At 36.3% G+C, this 14,734-nt stretch overlaps 5 protein-coding genes across 6 annotated transcripts; all 5 read right to left on the bottom strand.

Annotated features, from left to right (window-relative positions):
• Positions 1-107: 107 nt before the first annotated feature.
• Positions 108-2,547, bottom strand: LOC110228198 (F-box/LRR-repeat protein At4g14103-like). The gene is given in 4 exon segments (XM_021024844.1): positions 108-487; positions 490-756; positions 830-970; positions 1,129-2,547. Coding segments are annotated over 4 exon segments (1,653 nt in total). The 5' UTR covers positions 2,251-2,547; the 3' UTR covers positions 108-364.
• A 1,029-nt stretch (positions 2,548-3,576) lies between these two features.
• LOC110228212 (putative F-box/LRR-repeat protein At3g59170) lies at positions 3,577-5,996 on the bottom strand. The gene is made up of 3 exons (XM_021024882.1): positions 4,455-5,996; positions 4,184-4,324; positions 3,577-4,099 (listed from the first exon to the last, which is right to left on the bottom strand). The coding sequence occupies exons 1-3, from the start codon at positions 5,475-5,477 to the stop codon at positions 3,845-3,847; spliced, it is 1,419 nt and encodes a 472-aa protein (XP_020880541.1). The 5' UTR covers positions 5,478-5,996; the 3' UTR covers positions 3,577-3,844.
• A 140-nt stretch (positions 5,997-6,136) lies between these two features.
• Positions 6,137-9,170, bottom strand: LOC110228207 (putative F-box/LRR-repeat protein At3g59160). 2 transcript variants are annotated; one of them, XM_021024868.1, is made up of 4 exons: positions 8,596-9,170; positions 7,329-8,374; positions 7,066-7,206; positions 6,137-6,972 (listed from the first exon to the last, which is right to left on the bottom strand). In XM_021024868.1, the coding sequence occupies exons 2-4, from the start codon at positions 8,337-8,339 to the stop codon at positions 6,694-6,696; spliced, it is 1,431 nt and encodes a 476-aa protein (XP_020880527.1). In that variant the 5' UTR covers positions 8,340-8,374; positions 8,596-9,170; the 3' UTR covers positions 6,137-6,693. The 2 variants fall into 2 exon arrangements, with proteins under 2 accessions (XP_020880527.1, XP_020880528.1); XM_021024869.1 differs by having other exon boundaries at positions 7,329-8,350.
• A 1,002-nt stretch (positions 9,171-10,172) lies between these two features.
• LOC110228213 (putative F-box/LRR-repeat protein At3g59160) lies at positions 10,173-12,408 on the bottom strand. The gene is made up of 3 exons (XM_021024883.1): positions 11,000-12,408; positions 10,732-10,872; positions 10,173-10,628 (listed from the first exon to the last, which is right to left on the bottom strand). The coding sequence occupies exons 1-3, from the start codon at positions 12,041-12,043 to the stop codon at positions 10,401-10,403; spliced, it is 1,413 nt and encodes a 470-aa protein (XP_020880542.1). The 5' UTR covers positions 12,044-12,408; the 3' UTR covers positions 10,173-10,400.
• A 409-nt stretch (positions 12,409-12,817) lies between these two features.
• On the bottom strand, positions 12,818-14,640 carry LOC9314329 (F-box protein At3g59150). The gene is made up of 3 exons (XM_021024879.1): positions 13,566-14,640; positions 13,337-13,492; positions 12,818-13,264 (listed from the first exon to the last, which is right to left on the bottom strand). The coding sequence occupies exons 1-3, from the start codon at positions 14,511-14,513 to the stop codon at positions 12,950-12,952; spliced, it is 1,419 nt and encodes a 472-aa protein (XP_020880538.1). The 5' UTR covers positions 14,514-14,640; the 3' UTR covers positions 12,818-12,949.
• Between the last annotated feature and the right edge of the window lie 94 nt (positions 14,641-14,734).

Raw genomic sequence — 14,734 nt, 5'->3', positions numbered from 1 at the left:
AGAGACAGAGAAGAAAAAAAACAAGACCACTCTGTGTGCTATTCTTCAAGAGTCGAGATCTAGTCATCTATTTCAGATTTTTTGTAGAAGAGATAAAGACTGCTGAATTCTTTTGCAAAGTAACTACTATGACAAGTTCGGTCTCATGTTTACATTTCCTTTCCCAGGAACACTTAACACAACATTAAGAACTGAAACAAAAAGTTAACATTGTCAGCCAAAAAGGACAAAGCCTAAAAAAACACACGTCTTTAGAACAAAATAAGGCCGAACGAAACAAGAGAAGATAATTTTAGCAACTACAAGCTGTACTCCCATAGCTTTGCTAATCTTCTCTAAGATAAAAAAAAAAGGAGGATAATCTTTAAACGGCAAGGGGACTCCTCGAGAAGAGGAGACCATTTGTTGATATGGTGGATGACAAGCTGAGGTTATCAGAGATCACTTGTACGATGCACTTCGATGAAGCTACTTTGGAAACTAGCCTCTCAAGTTGTCTTGAAGCTCAATCACATCTTCATCAATTGGTGTATTGTAGTACAATATCATTTGTTCAAGATTTGGCATTGTCTCCAAGAAATGCTTGATCTGCTCTCTCTGCTTCTCCATGTCATCATAGTAATCACCAATTTCACCAAATTTCTGTATCTTTAGAACCTTCACCGGGCTTGAAGATAGGCAACTAGGAATCCCCTCCTCACAAGGTTTGCACAAGCACACGTCTCCACATCTATTCATGGCTTTGTGGAGTAGTCCCTGAAACATAGTGGAAACATCTCAAACTTTGAAAAATGAGTCAACAGATGCTTTTAAAGGGTTTGTTTCATACTTGGAAGATAAGGGTTTCTAGATTTGGAGAATTTTTGAGCAAACCCGGCAATGACTGCCATCCTTCTGTCGGATTACTCTCGATAGTTAAATGAGTCAGGTTGTTGAATAGCGGTATGGCTTCACAACTGTAAGTAAGTACCTGAAACAAAACCATATCAACTAGATCACCATCACTCCATTGCAATCACTAACTCAAATCCTTAAGCTATGTTAAAAAAGATTACAGGTGTTGTGTCTTCTTCTAAGTAGCATAAATTAAAAAGACAAGAAGAAAGATGGGAGTAATGAAATACGAACCTGAAGAGTGTTGGCAGACAGAGAAAGGATCTTCACATTGCATATTCCCATTATAAAAGTTGTTGCATTGCCAATCAAATCATTTTCCCCATGACCTTCAGAGTAATGTATCTGTAAATCTGCAAAACTTGCCTCTTCTATAAGATATGTCAAAGCCATCTGCTCCTCTGACATCCGAAGATCGATATGGGCTTCAACAAGTGAATCGAAATTCACTTTTGGATACTTGTCAGCAATAGTATCAGTAAACTTCAAGTAGACAAGATTCGGAGTATCTAATGACACACTCTTTGGATTCTCACCTCTCTCTTCCCAGCAAAACGTTAGCCTCTTGAGAGTTGTGACAGACACAGAGGCAAAATCCCATATAAACCAAGATATATCATTCAGAACTAAATCCTCAAGCATGTGACAACCAGAAAGAAGCTTGGTAAGCCCAACACCATGCTTTTCAAAATGGACTGGGTCAAGATAGAGAGTCTTAAGCTTTGGGAGATGAACATCTTCAACATCAAAGGAGGGGCTATATCCAAATTTTAGTTTCAGCCTGACCAGTGTCTTGCTCAAGCAGATCTTCGAAGAAAGCCGAAACTCTGATTCCAAACCAATGTCTAGATCAAGATTGGATACACCTCGTTCCAACACATTGTCTATCCAAGAATTGATACGAACCGGATCAACACCATCTCTGACCTTTAGAGAGAACTTGTGTATTGGAGAATTGCCTTGCAATGCCAAAACTCTATCCACAAAATCCATAAAACTTGTAGAAATCCTATTCTCTCTTTCATCAATCATTGCCATGAAATCTCTAGGACTAATAGGAATCTTTTTCTCTTTCTCAGGATTCAGATAAACAGAGTCATCGAAATCAAGATTTGGTCTGAAAGCAAAGAGATACCGCCATTTTTTGGAGAGAACAGAAGTAGAAGCAGCTTCTTTAGTGGGAAGGAAAGACAAGATGTGGCAACTAAGAGCCTCTGGTAAACCGCTGATAACATCTCTACAACCACCACGATTCATCTTTTTCAACAACACTGAGTTACAACCTGAAAAACCAAACACACAAGTTCGATTGTATAAGAAATCTGAACAAAAGGATTTGAAAGTTATCAACTTCATCGGTTACTGAGGTCTTTTCCTTTACACAATCAACAATGTTCTAAGATTCCCAACCGAAAAGCTAAGAATCAAATCTACTAGCTTGAGGAAGAATCAGGAGAGCACAAGAACAGATATTGAAACTTACTAGGAGATAAAAGCAAAGGCCACTGAAATCAGTGATTGTAGAAAATGTAAGGTTTGGCAAGACCGCAAGAGAGAAGAAGAAAGAGCGACTTCTTAGGCTATATAGCCTTTTCAGTGTCATGTCGAGTCTAAAAGATTTTGTAAGATATTTTGCATCCCATTAAGAGTTGGACAATTATTATATTTTACAAAGATCTTTGATAACTGTTGTTAACTCATATTAATGCTTACGTTATTATGATTTATGTTTTGATTTGGAAGACTCGAAATGATTTGATAAGATATTTTTCTAATCATTCAAAATATTAATTTATGAGCTCAAATGACTAAACGTTAATTTTGGTGTTAGTAAAACTCTCAGCGTTAAGCTCATTTGTGTATATGAGAATGTTAGAATTTATTACTCCTTGTGAGGAACATGATAAAGAAAAAAAAAAACAGAGATGCTTTGGACGAGAGAGAACAAAGTATAAAATCTGAAGTTATATTTACTCCACAATAGACACTTATATAGATTTCAAACATTATGAAGTGAAGAGGTGTGTCTCCTCCTTCGCGTGACTCTTAAGTCTTACGACAAGTCGACAACTGCCCTTTCTTATTCTATAAATCAGAAAGACAAGTTAGCAACCGTACGACTACTGGACTCTTACACACATATACACATTGATGTTTATACGTAATATACAACCAAACTCAATTATCACTAACAGAGAAAACATGTCTGAACTTAACTGTTGATCAATCAGATAAGTAACCAAGCTATTAAGTTATTTTGATGTCTACTGTACAACCGTCCATATGCTCAATATGAAAGTCATTATCAATCAAAAGTTGTGATCTGATCATAGTTCTCGTAGAATAAAACGACTGGACTGGTAATTTGTTTTTGAAGTTAACTTATCTGGCAAGGTAGGTCTCATGTTTTAGTTTGTTTTTCCCGTGCAACTAGAAATAGCTAACACAGCAATACAAACCACTTTTTAAAAACTTTGATGCTAAAACGAAAGAAGGAAGAACTTGTAATAGTCTTTGTTAGAGGGGTAGAACTGTAAGAGTATCTCCATTAAGAAACTCTTCCTCTCAGTGAGTATCTAAAAAATATAAAAACTAAAAGAGTGAGTTATACAGACACTCTTAAGAAACTATTCCTCCACTTGTCATTTTGTTAATGCTTTAATTTTATTTTTAAAATTAAAATTTAATTATTTATTTAATTTCTATCAAAATAATAACATACTATTGTTAAGATGATGAGGGTATTCTAAAAGAACTTGTTTTGTATTGTAGACACATCCATCTATTTTTTTTTGCTATAACTGTTAATATCATATAAATGAAACTGTTTGGCTATTACAAGAAAAGCCTAGACACATCCATCTATGGTATAACCACATAGTAAGAAACCATAAATGTTCTCCCAAAGAAGAGGACCTCAATTCGTCAATACCGATGTGGGAACGGTCGATCATACGCTCAGGTTACTAGGGATAAGGTGGATCTTGCACTTTGATGAAGCTAACCTACTAAGCATCTGAAGTTGCGATGATACTTTCACATCATAGTATAAAACCAGTTGTTCAAGACGAGGCATTGTTTCCATAAAGTGCTTGACCTTCTCTATTTGCTTTTTTACTTTTTCATCACTAATGAATATCTTTAGCACTTTCACTGAACTTGATGATATAGCAACGTCCTCCTCGGTATCTCTGTGAAGGAGTCCCTGAAACATAAAAAGGAAAGGTTTCAACTTTAAGTTGCATTAATCTTTGTGTAATTGTATGCTTTAAAGGGTTTTAGTTCATACTTGGAAGACGAGAGTTTCAAGATTTGGAGAATTGTTAAGCATCTTTGGTATTGATTTCCAACCAACTTTTGGGTTACTCTCGATGGTTAAATGAGTCAGGTTGTTGAATATCGGTATTTGTTTGCAACAATACGTGAGTACCTGAAACCAAAGTCATCTCATTATAAACTAGATCATCATCATCACTCAGTTGCAATCATTGACTCAAATCCTTATACAAAATAGCATAGAATGAGAAAGATTAGAAGAAAGAAGAGAATGGATTACAAACCTCGAGAGTGTCGGCAGATAAGTAGAGGACCCGAACATTGCGGATTCCAAATATAAAATCTGTTGCATTGCCAACCATACAGTTTTCCTCATTGTCTCTAAGTGTTACCTCTTCTATCTGATCATCTGTCATCCAAATATCGATCTTGGCTTCAACAAGCGAATCAAAATTCACTTTTGGATAATTGTTCGCTATGACTTCAGCATATTCCAAGTAGACAAGATTTGGAGTATCAAAGGACACATTATTTGGATTTTCCTCGTGCATACCGCAAAACTTCATGTTCTCGCAACAAAACGTCAGTCTCTTGAGAGTCGCGACAGAAACAGGGCAAGATGTCCATACACACGACCCTATATGATCGATAACAAGTTCTTCGAGCACGGGACAACCAGAAAGAAGCTTGCTAAACCCAATATCAGTCTCATCAAACACAACTGACCGGAGATAGAGAGTCTTAAGCTTTGGAAGATGAACATGTTTCACATCAATGAAAGGGCCATCTCTAATTTTTATAGTCAGCTTAACCAATGTCTCGCTCAAGAAGATCCTTGAAGGAAGCGGATCAGATGTCCATCCATTCATATCCACGACTAGCTGGAGATCTGATACACCACGTACCAACACCTTGTGTATCCAAGGAACGACACTATCCGGATCAACAGGATCATGACCATCTACCATCTTTAGAGAGAATTTGTCTAGAGGAGAATTGCCTTGCAAATCAAGGATCCTATCCACGAAATCCGGAAAGCTTGTCGAAAGCTTCTTCCTTTTATTGTTGCCATCCAAAAGCACGAAACCCACTAAACCTTTCTCACGTAAAGGATTCTTTACCCGTTTATCCCGATGCAGAAAAACAGAGTCATCAAATTCAAGGTTTGGAACAAAAGCAAGTAGATAACGCCATCTTCTCGAGAGAAGTGATGTTGAAGCAGCTTCTTTTGTAGTGAGGTATGACAAGATATGACAAAGAAGTGCGTCCGGCAAAACGTTGATCATATCTTTAGAAACAGAATCCATGGTTGCACCGTGAAAGTCAGATCGATACTTAGAGCCTAATCAAAAAATAACACAAAGATTCCAGATTTCTATGGAAACTTACCTTATCGAATCCCACGTAAATCGCTCAACGATTGAGAGATTCGAACAACCGACTTCAGAAATTAGCTTGCGGGATAATTGAAATTTTAGGGCTTTGCAATTCTAGAAATTTTGATTTTAGAGCGAAAGGCTTTTTATATTTGTCAGATTTACTCAGCGTGTGATTATAAGTTTAATGTTTAATTGGTTTTTCTTGTCAATATTTCTGTCATTTTAATTTCATTAATAACAAATTTGCACGAGTGGCACGAAATTGTGGATTTTTATTTAACTTTGTGTTAGATATTAAATTAGAAACATGAAAGCAGATTTTGTTACTTAAATCTGATGAACCTTTTCTAAACATTTAATACAATTTCTAAAATTTAGAAATCTTTCTTCCATATTGAATACAATTTTTGTTTTTTTTTTGATAAAGGTCTTTCTTCCATATTGCACAAAACTTTTTTCCAGATGTATATATCATCTATCTTCAAATTAGTTTGTCTTTAACACTGCCATTGAGTAATCTTTGTAATATTTCTTAATAATGCTAGGTAAGAAAATTATTCATCAATGATAGAGTTCTAAACGGCAAGTTATGCGGCAAGTTAGGTCTCATGTTTACTTTTCTTGTCCCTTTTCAACTAAGAACAGATAAAACGACAAAAGGAAATTGAAACAAACAAAACATGAAGTCTCATGAGAAGCTGATGTTATCAGAGATAACTTGAATCCTGCATTTTGGTCAGGCTACTTTTTCAAGCATCTGAAGTTCGGTTGATTCTATACTAAGATCATCATCAAATGGAGTATCGTAGTATACATTGTCGGCCAAAAAATGTAATACAAACACGTAATTAAAAACTTTGATGCTAAACGAAAGAAGGAAGAACCCATAATAGTCCAGGTTAATGTAAAGATCTTTAAGCAACTATAAAGAATTTGTGGGCATATTCATATATGGTGTTGATGTAACCAAAAACTGGAAAAGAATATAAACACGTTCTTAAGAGTTTGATGCTATATATAAACGAAAGAAGGAAGACATATTCATATATATATGGTTTTGATACCAAAAAGTCAGAAACCATAGATGTTCTCCTAAAGAAGAGGACTCTCATATCTTCCGAAGTGGGAACAGTAGATGATACGCTCAAGTTACTAAAGGGATAAGTTGGACCTTGCACTTTGGTGAAGCTAACCTACTAAGCATCAGAAGTTGCGATGACACTTTCATATCTCCGTCAATAGATGAATCATAGTGTAAAACCAGTTGTTCAAGACGAGGCATTGTGACCAAAAAGTGCTTGACCTTCTCTATTTGCTTCTCTATTTTGTCATCACTTATGAATAATATCTTTAGCACTTTCACCGAACTTGATGATAGGCAGGTAGCAACGCCCTCCTCCTCCGTCTCTCTGTGAAGGAGTCCCTGAAACACAAAGAGGAAAGGTTTCAACGTTAAGTTGCATTAATATTTGTGTGTTTAAAGGAAACATGATGCTCTAAAAGGTATGTTTCATACTTGGAAGACTAGAGTTTCAAGCTTTGGAGAATTCTTAAGCAGCTTTTGTAAAGATTTCCATCCAACTTTTGGGTTACTCTTCATAGTTAAATGAGTCAAGTTGTTGAATATAGGTATTTGTTTGCAACAATACGTGAGTACCTGAAACCAAAACCATCTCATGATCAACTAGATGCATGTCATCATCATTCAGATGCAATCATTGTATTAAATCCTTAGACAAAATAGCACAAGAATGAGAAAGATTAGAATTGAATACAAACCTCGAGAGTGTCGGGAGATAAGTAGAGAACCCGAACATTGCAGATTCCAACTATAAAATCTGTTGCATTGCCGACCATATAGTTTTCCTCATTGTCTCTAAATGTCTCTTCTATCTGATCATCTGTCATCCAAATATCGATTTTGGCTTCAACAAGTGAATCAAAATTCACTTTTGGATAATTGTTAGCTATCACTTCAGCATATTCCAAGTAGACAAGATTTGGAGTATCAAAGGACACATTATTTGGATTTTCCTCGTGCATACCGCAAGACTTCAAGTTCTCGCAACAAAACGTCAGTCTCTTGAGAGTCGCGACAGAAACAGGGCAAGATGTCCATACACACGACCCTATATGATCGATAACAAGTTCTTCGAGCATGGGACAACCAGAAAGAAGCTTGCTAAACCCAATATCATTCTCATCAAACACAACTGACCGGAGATAGAGAGTCTTAAGCTTTGGAAGATGAACATGTTTCACATCAATGAAAGGGCCATCTCTAATTTTTATAGTCAGCTTAACCAATGTCTCGCTCAAGAAGATCCTTGAAGGAAGCGGATCAGATGTCCATTCATTCATATCCACGACTAGCTGGAGATCTGATACACCACGTACCAACACCTTGTGTATCCAAGGAACGACACTATCTGGATCAACTGGATCATGATCATCTACCATCTTTAGAGAGAATTTGTGTAGAGGTGAATTGCCTTGCAAATCAAGGATTCTATCCACGAAATCCGGAAAGCTTGTAGAAAGCTTCACCCTTTTATTATCAACAAATAACACGAAACCTTCCTCATCATGTAAAGGATTCTTTACCCTCTTATCAGGATACAGAAAGATGGAGTCATCAAATTCAAGGTTTGTAAGAAAAGCAACTAGGTAACGCCATCGTCTCGAGAGAAGAGATGTTGAAGCAGCTTCTTTTGTAGTGAGGTATGACAAGATGTGACAAAGAAGTTCGTCCGGCAAATCGTTGATCATACCTTTAGAACCAGAATCCATTCTTTTAGAACCTGTATAGAATCCATTCTTAGAGCCTGAGCAAAGAACAAAATGATTCCATATTTCAATAGTTAGGTTCCACACATCATGACTTCTATCGAGATTCGAGATTTCAATGTTTAGGATCGTAAGGTTCCATTAGAATTCTCAACGGAAAACAAGAAAAAATAAAAAAAAATATCAAAGAATCAAACAGTACTATATATGACTATCTAATATACAAAATCACAAAGAAGGATTATGGTAGTTTAATTACTTGTAATCTTTATGCGAATCCGACCAAAATCGCTCAACGATTGAGAGATTAGAACAACCGAATTCAGAAATCTCTTTTGCCGGAGGGAAGCGAAGAATAGAAATTTAGGGCTTTCTCATTGTAGACGAGATCGAGAAATCAACGTGGCAAGGGTTTGTTTTGTAGAGTCTAAAGATTTTTATTTTAGGGCAAAAGGCGTATTTACTGATTAGTGATTTACTTGGCGAGCAAAAATCATTATTATTTGTTTTTTGTAGTTTTTTTTTTTAATCCTCATAGGAATATTACTATTTAACGATTTTTACAAAAATACTATTAAGTTTGTTTTTCTATAAAAAATAAAATACTAATGGCGCGAAATTGTGGATTTTTAACTTGTCCATGTGTTAGATTTTGATCTAGAAACCTTTTATAAACATCATAAACAATTTATAGGAGTCAAAAAACAAAGTTGAAAAAAAATATATAATTTTAGAAATCTTTCTTATATATTCCGGATAAGCTTTACTAAAACAATTGTAAAATGATTCACCAAAAAGAAAACAATTGTAAAATATCACTTATCTTTACATTAGTTTGTCTTTAACATTGCCCTTGAGTAATCTTTGTAATATTCTTCAACTGTACAAAATCTCCCATAATGCTCATTAACCAACTCACATTACCCATCAAGAAACGAGTTTTAATCACAGTTCTTGTAGAAGTAAAGCACTGTGGTATCATTTCTAGATAACTTATATATAGCTATCATGTTTACATATCTTTATCCCCACCCAACCGAACCAATATAATAGATAAAACACAAAAGAACTGAAACAAACAAATCATGAAGTTACCATTGTCATCGGTTAATGCTGCTCGGTGGCTACTGGCTAGCATCATTAGTTTACAAGATTCATCTTAACTAAATTTATGTGATGATCATTCTCTAACACAATATGACTACCATCATTTTAATTAGGTGAAGTAATTGGTGTTACAGAGTATCAGATTATATGATTTACGAATGCAGACTCTGGCTTAGAAGACATTAATTCACTACCAATACAGACTATGATTTACGAATTGTGATGCCAAGTACTAAGATTTGTCTAACAACATTCATTCATATACACAGAACAACTTAGCTTCATTCATATGCGGATCGACAACTAAAAACAATCAAACTTGGGAAATTCAAGCAGTTTCCTTTATGACTTGGATCTCGCTGGCGGATGAAGCTTTGGGAGGAAGCAAAAGATCTTTCATGACGCTACTTCTTTCTCTAAACACCAAAATTAATGTAAATTCTTTCAACGTTAAAGCACATTTTTGTGAGAAAACAAGCTGTCGAGAGATTGACTTAACTGTTGATCAGTTAGATATATACTTCACCAAGATTAAGTTATTTTAATGTATATTTTCTACAGTACAGTCTTCCATATTCTCAATTAGAGAGTGATCCATCAAAAATTTGTGATCAGATCATAGTTTCTCAAGAAAACGAGTGGTGATTTCTTTTTGAAGTAACCTATGGCAAGGTAGGTCTCATGTTTTAGATTTGTTTTTCCCGGTCAACTAGAAATGGTTAACACAAGAATACAAAACAAAAAGATGAAACACACAAAACACGAAAGTTAACATTGTCGGCCAAAACTGGAAAAGAATACAAACACGTTCTTAAAAACTGTGATGCTAAACGAAAGAAGGAAGACATATTCATATATGGTTTTGATATAACCAAAAAGTCAGAAACCATAAATGTTCTCCTAAAGAAGAGGACCTCTCATATCGTCCGAACGAAGTGGGAACAGTAGATGATACGCTCAGGTTACGAAAGGGATAAGTTGGACCTTGCACTTTGGTGAAGCTAAGCTACTAAGCATCAGAAGTTGCGATGACACTTTCATATCTCCGTCAATAGATGAATCATAGTGTAAAACCAGTTGTTCAAGATGTGGCATTGTTTCCAAAAAATGCTTCACCTTCTCTATTTGTTTCTCTATTTTGATGATAGCAACGCCCTCCTCCTCTGTATCTCTATAAAGGAGTCCCTGAAACATAAAGAGGAATGATTTCAACGTTAAGTTGCATTAATCTTGTGTGTTTAAAGGGTTTGTTTTAAACATATGATGCTTTAAAAGGTTTGTTTCATACTTGAAAGACGAGAGTTTCAAGCTTTGGAGAATTCTTAAGCAGCTTTAGTAATGATTTCCATCCAACTTTTGGTTTACTCTGGATAGTTAAATGAGTCAGGTTGTTGAATATCGGTATTTGTTTGCAACAATACGTGAGTACCTGAAACCAAAACCATCTCATAATCAACTAGATCATCATCACTCAGATGCAATCATTGACTCAATTCCTTATACAAAATATCATAGAATGAGAAAGATTAGAAGAAAGATGAGAATGGAATACAAACCTCGAGAGTGTCGGCAGATAAGTAGAGAACCTGAACATTGCGGATTCCAACTATAAAATCTGTTGCGGTGCCAACCATAAAGTTTTTCTCATAATTGTCTCTAAGTGTCACCTCTTCTAGCTGATCATATGTCATCCAAATATCGATTTTGGCTTCAACAAGCGAATCGAAATTTACTTTTGGATAATTGTTCGCTATGACTTCAGCATATTCCAAGTAGACAAGATTTGGAGTATCAAAGGACACATTATTTGGATTTTCCTCGTGCATACTGCAAAACTTCATGTTCTCACAACAAAACGTCAGTCTCTTGAGAGTGGCGACAGAAACAGGGCAAGATGTCCATACACATGACCATATATGATCGAGAACAAGTTCTTCAAGCATGGGACAACCAGAAAGAAGCTTGCTAAACCCAATATCATACTTATCAAACGAAACTGACTCGAGATAGAGAGTCTTAAGTTTTGGAAGATGAACATCTTTCACATCAATGCGAGGACCATCTCTAATCTTTAGAGTCAACTTAACCAGTGTCTCGGTCAAGAATATCTTTGCGGGAAGTGATGACGTCCATTCCTTCAAATCCACGGCTAGATGGAGATCTGATACACCACGTACCAACACCTTGTGTATCCAAAGAATGACACTATCTGGATCAACTGGATCATGACCATCTACCATCTTTAGAGAGAATTTGTGTAGAGGAGAATTGCCTTGCAGATCAAGGATTCTATCCACAAAATCCGGAAAGCTTGTAGAAAGCTTCAGCCTTTTATTATTAACCCAATACACGAAACCCACGAAACCTTGCTCATGTAAAGGATTCTTTACCCTCTTATCAGGATACAGAAAGATGGAGTCATCAAATTCAAGGTTTGGAAGAAGAACAACTAGGTCACGCCATCGTCTCGAGAGAAGAGATGTTGAAGCAGCTTCTTTTGTAGTGAGGTATGACAAAACGTGGCAAAGAAGTGTGTCTGGCAAATCGTTGATCATATCTTTAGAACCAGAATCGATTCTTTTAGAACCTGAAGAATCCATTCTTATAGAGCCTGAACAAAGAACAAAAGGATTCCATATTTCAATATTAAGGTTCCACACATCACTTCTATCGAGATTCGAGATTTCAATGTTTAGAATCGTAAGGTTCCATTAGAATTCTCAACGGAAAACAAAAAAGAATCAAATAATCAAACAGTACTATCTACAAGATCACAAAGAAGGATTATGGAAGTTTTGTAATCTTTATATGCGAATCCGACGAATATCGCTCAACGATTTAGGGCTTTGCCATTGTAGACGAGAGCGAGAAATCAACGTGGCAAGGGTTTGTATTGTAGAGTCTAAAAGATTTTGATTTTAGGGCAAAAGGCGTATTTGGTGATTAGTGATTTACTCGGCGAGCCATACGAATATTACTCCCTCCGTTTCATAATATAAGTCGTTTTGGAGAATTTTTTTTGTTTCACAGCATAAGTCGTTTTCAAGTTCCTAGGCAAATTATATATTATTTTAATATTTTATAATTATTTATATTATGCCGTCTTTTTTATGATTGGCTGAACTTTTTAAAAGTAAATCTTCTTAATCTGCGTGCTTTTAGCTAAAACGACTTATATTATGAAACGGAGGGAATACTATTTAAGGATTTTTATACTAATGAGTTAATGACGATTTAATGAAGACTCAAGAATACGATTTAATGAATACGATTTGCAAAAAAAAAAAGAGAGAAAGAGACACAGAGGTTTGCGAGTTTGAACCACCAGCGAAGTGGCGATAAGTCTCGCTGGTAAAGGTTTACCGGAGCTGGCGGATTACTAACTCGCGCTTAGAAGACATTAATTCACTTAACAATGTCACGATCATTACAGACTATGATTTACTAATTGTGATGCCGAATACTAAGATTTGTCTAACAACTAAAAACAATCAAACTTGGGAAATTCAAGCAGTTTCCTTCATGACTTGGATCTCGCATTCGGATGAAGCTTTGGGAAGAAGCAAAAGATCTTTCATGACGCTACTTCTTTCTCTATCATCCACTGCCTTGTGGTAAACCCTAACCACTTCAAGACGCGATAGATTCCCCAATAAACGCTTCATTTGATTAAGCTCTTGCGAGGTTCCTTTATACCCAGTGATCTCTAAAACCTTCATTGCAGATGATGACAGAGAATCAGACACAGCATCCCATGAAAAGCAGAGACGGCTCATAGGACTCAAACCTTCCCATCCTTCAGCAACATAGTGCACTAGACCCTGCAAAAACATTGGAGAAAATATCATTGTAGATTCAGACTTAGTATACATATAACTTCTTTTGTATAATACCTTGATGGTGAGTGTTTCAATATTAAGAGAGTTGTTGAGCAGAGATGGAAGCAATTTCCAGAAGATGAATGGTGAACCATGAGGTTTATCGCTTCCCAGAGATAACGATATCAAATTGTTGAACACCGGTATCCTGTCACCCCGGTAATAGAGCGCCTGAAACATACAACCAAAATCAACTCTCTTGTACTGACCCACAAAAAAAGCCACACATCTCAAGAAGACTGACCTCTAAAGCATCCGGAGATAAGCAGAGGATCTTGACATTTCTGATCCCCTTGAACAAGGTTGTGATGTCACCAGAAACAAAACCAATGTTATTTGGTTTGCGCATGATTTGATAAGCAGTCAAATGAAGATCAAGCCTAGCTTCAACAAGGCTATCAAATTTCAAATTTTCATACTTATCCGCAACCATATCCGAATAGTCCAAGTAAACAAGACTTGGAGTATCAAACGAAACACAAGGTTTAGGAGCAGAGGAATCATCATCACTTCTATATACAAGACTCTTGAGCGTTCGAGTTGAAGCAGACCCATTCCAAAACTTCCACTTGTTGGATTCATGGACCCGCAGGCTTTGAAGTGAAGGAAAAACTAACAGAATCTGTCTAAACCCAACCTTATCATCATCACGAAACTCAACCAAATCAAGAACAAGAGAATTAAGCGTCGGAGAAACAGCATCTTTAGGAAACTGACCAAGACGGATCATTGTTCCAATTCTAAGGTTTACCAAAGTCTTGCTCCTAAAGACATTAAATGGCAAATGAAAGATTCCAAAATCGATGCATAGAGAAAGATCTAAGACACCAAGATCCCTTACTGTTGTTAGTATCCACTTGATTATACAATCTGGTGCAACACCTCCTTGACGACACTTGAGAGAGACTCTTTGAACAGGTGATGAAGTCTCGACTCGTTGAGAGAGTAACCTATCCACGAAAGCCTTGAAAAAAACATTTTTTCGTTGACCCTTTTGCGGATTCAGTAACACGGAATCGTCGAAAACAAGAATAGGTATCGATAGAAGTAGATTGGACCAGCGCTTTGAGAGTATCGATGTTAAAGCAGCCTCTTTTGTTGAAAGGTATGACAAGATACGGCAGAGAAGATCATCAGGTAAATTGCTAATAACATCTCCATAACTAGGTTTCGCTTTTTTGTTAGCTTCCATAAAAGATTAGGGCTTTCGAAAAATGGAAACGAGAAACACCGAGAAGTTGACAATTGGATCTGATCAGAGAATTCGCATGTCTTTGGAAAGAGGAGAAAAGACGATGAACATTTCAGTATTTCTCGGTTTAGACCGGTTTATGATTTAACCCGCTTCCGTCTTCTCAGAAGTTACAGTGGAATTGGTCTAAATCCGTTTCTTTGGGCCTATAAGCCTAATGG

The sequence above is a fragment of the Arabidopsis lyrata genome (assembly GCF_000004255.2).
Source record: "Arabidopsis lyrata subsp. lyrata unplaced genomic scaffold ARALYscaffold_5, whole genome shotgun sequence".
Taxonomy (NCBI): domain Eukaryota; kingdom Viridiplantae; phylum Streptophyta; class Magnoliopsida; order Brassicales; family Brassicaceae; genus Arabidopsis; species Arabidopsis lyrata.
Note: the sequence above shows the minus strand (reverse complement) of the source record. Positions and strands in the feature narration are given on the sequence as shown.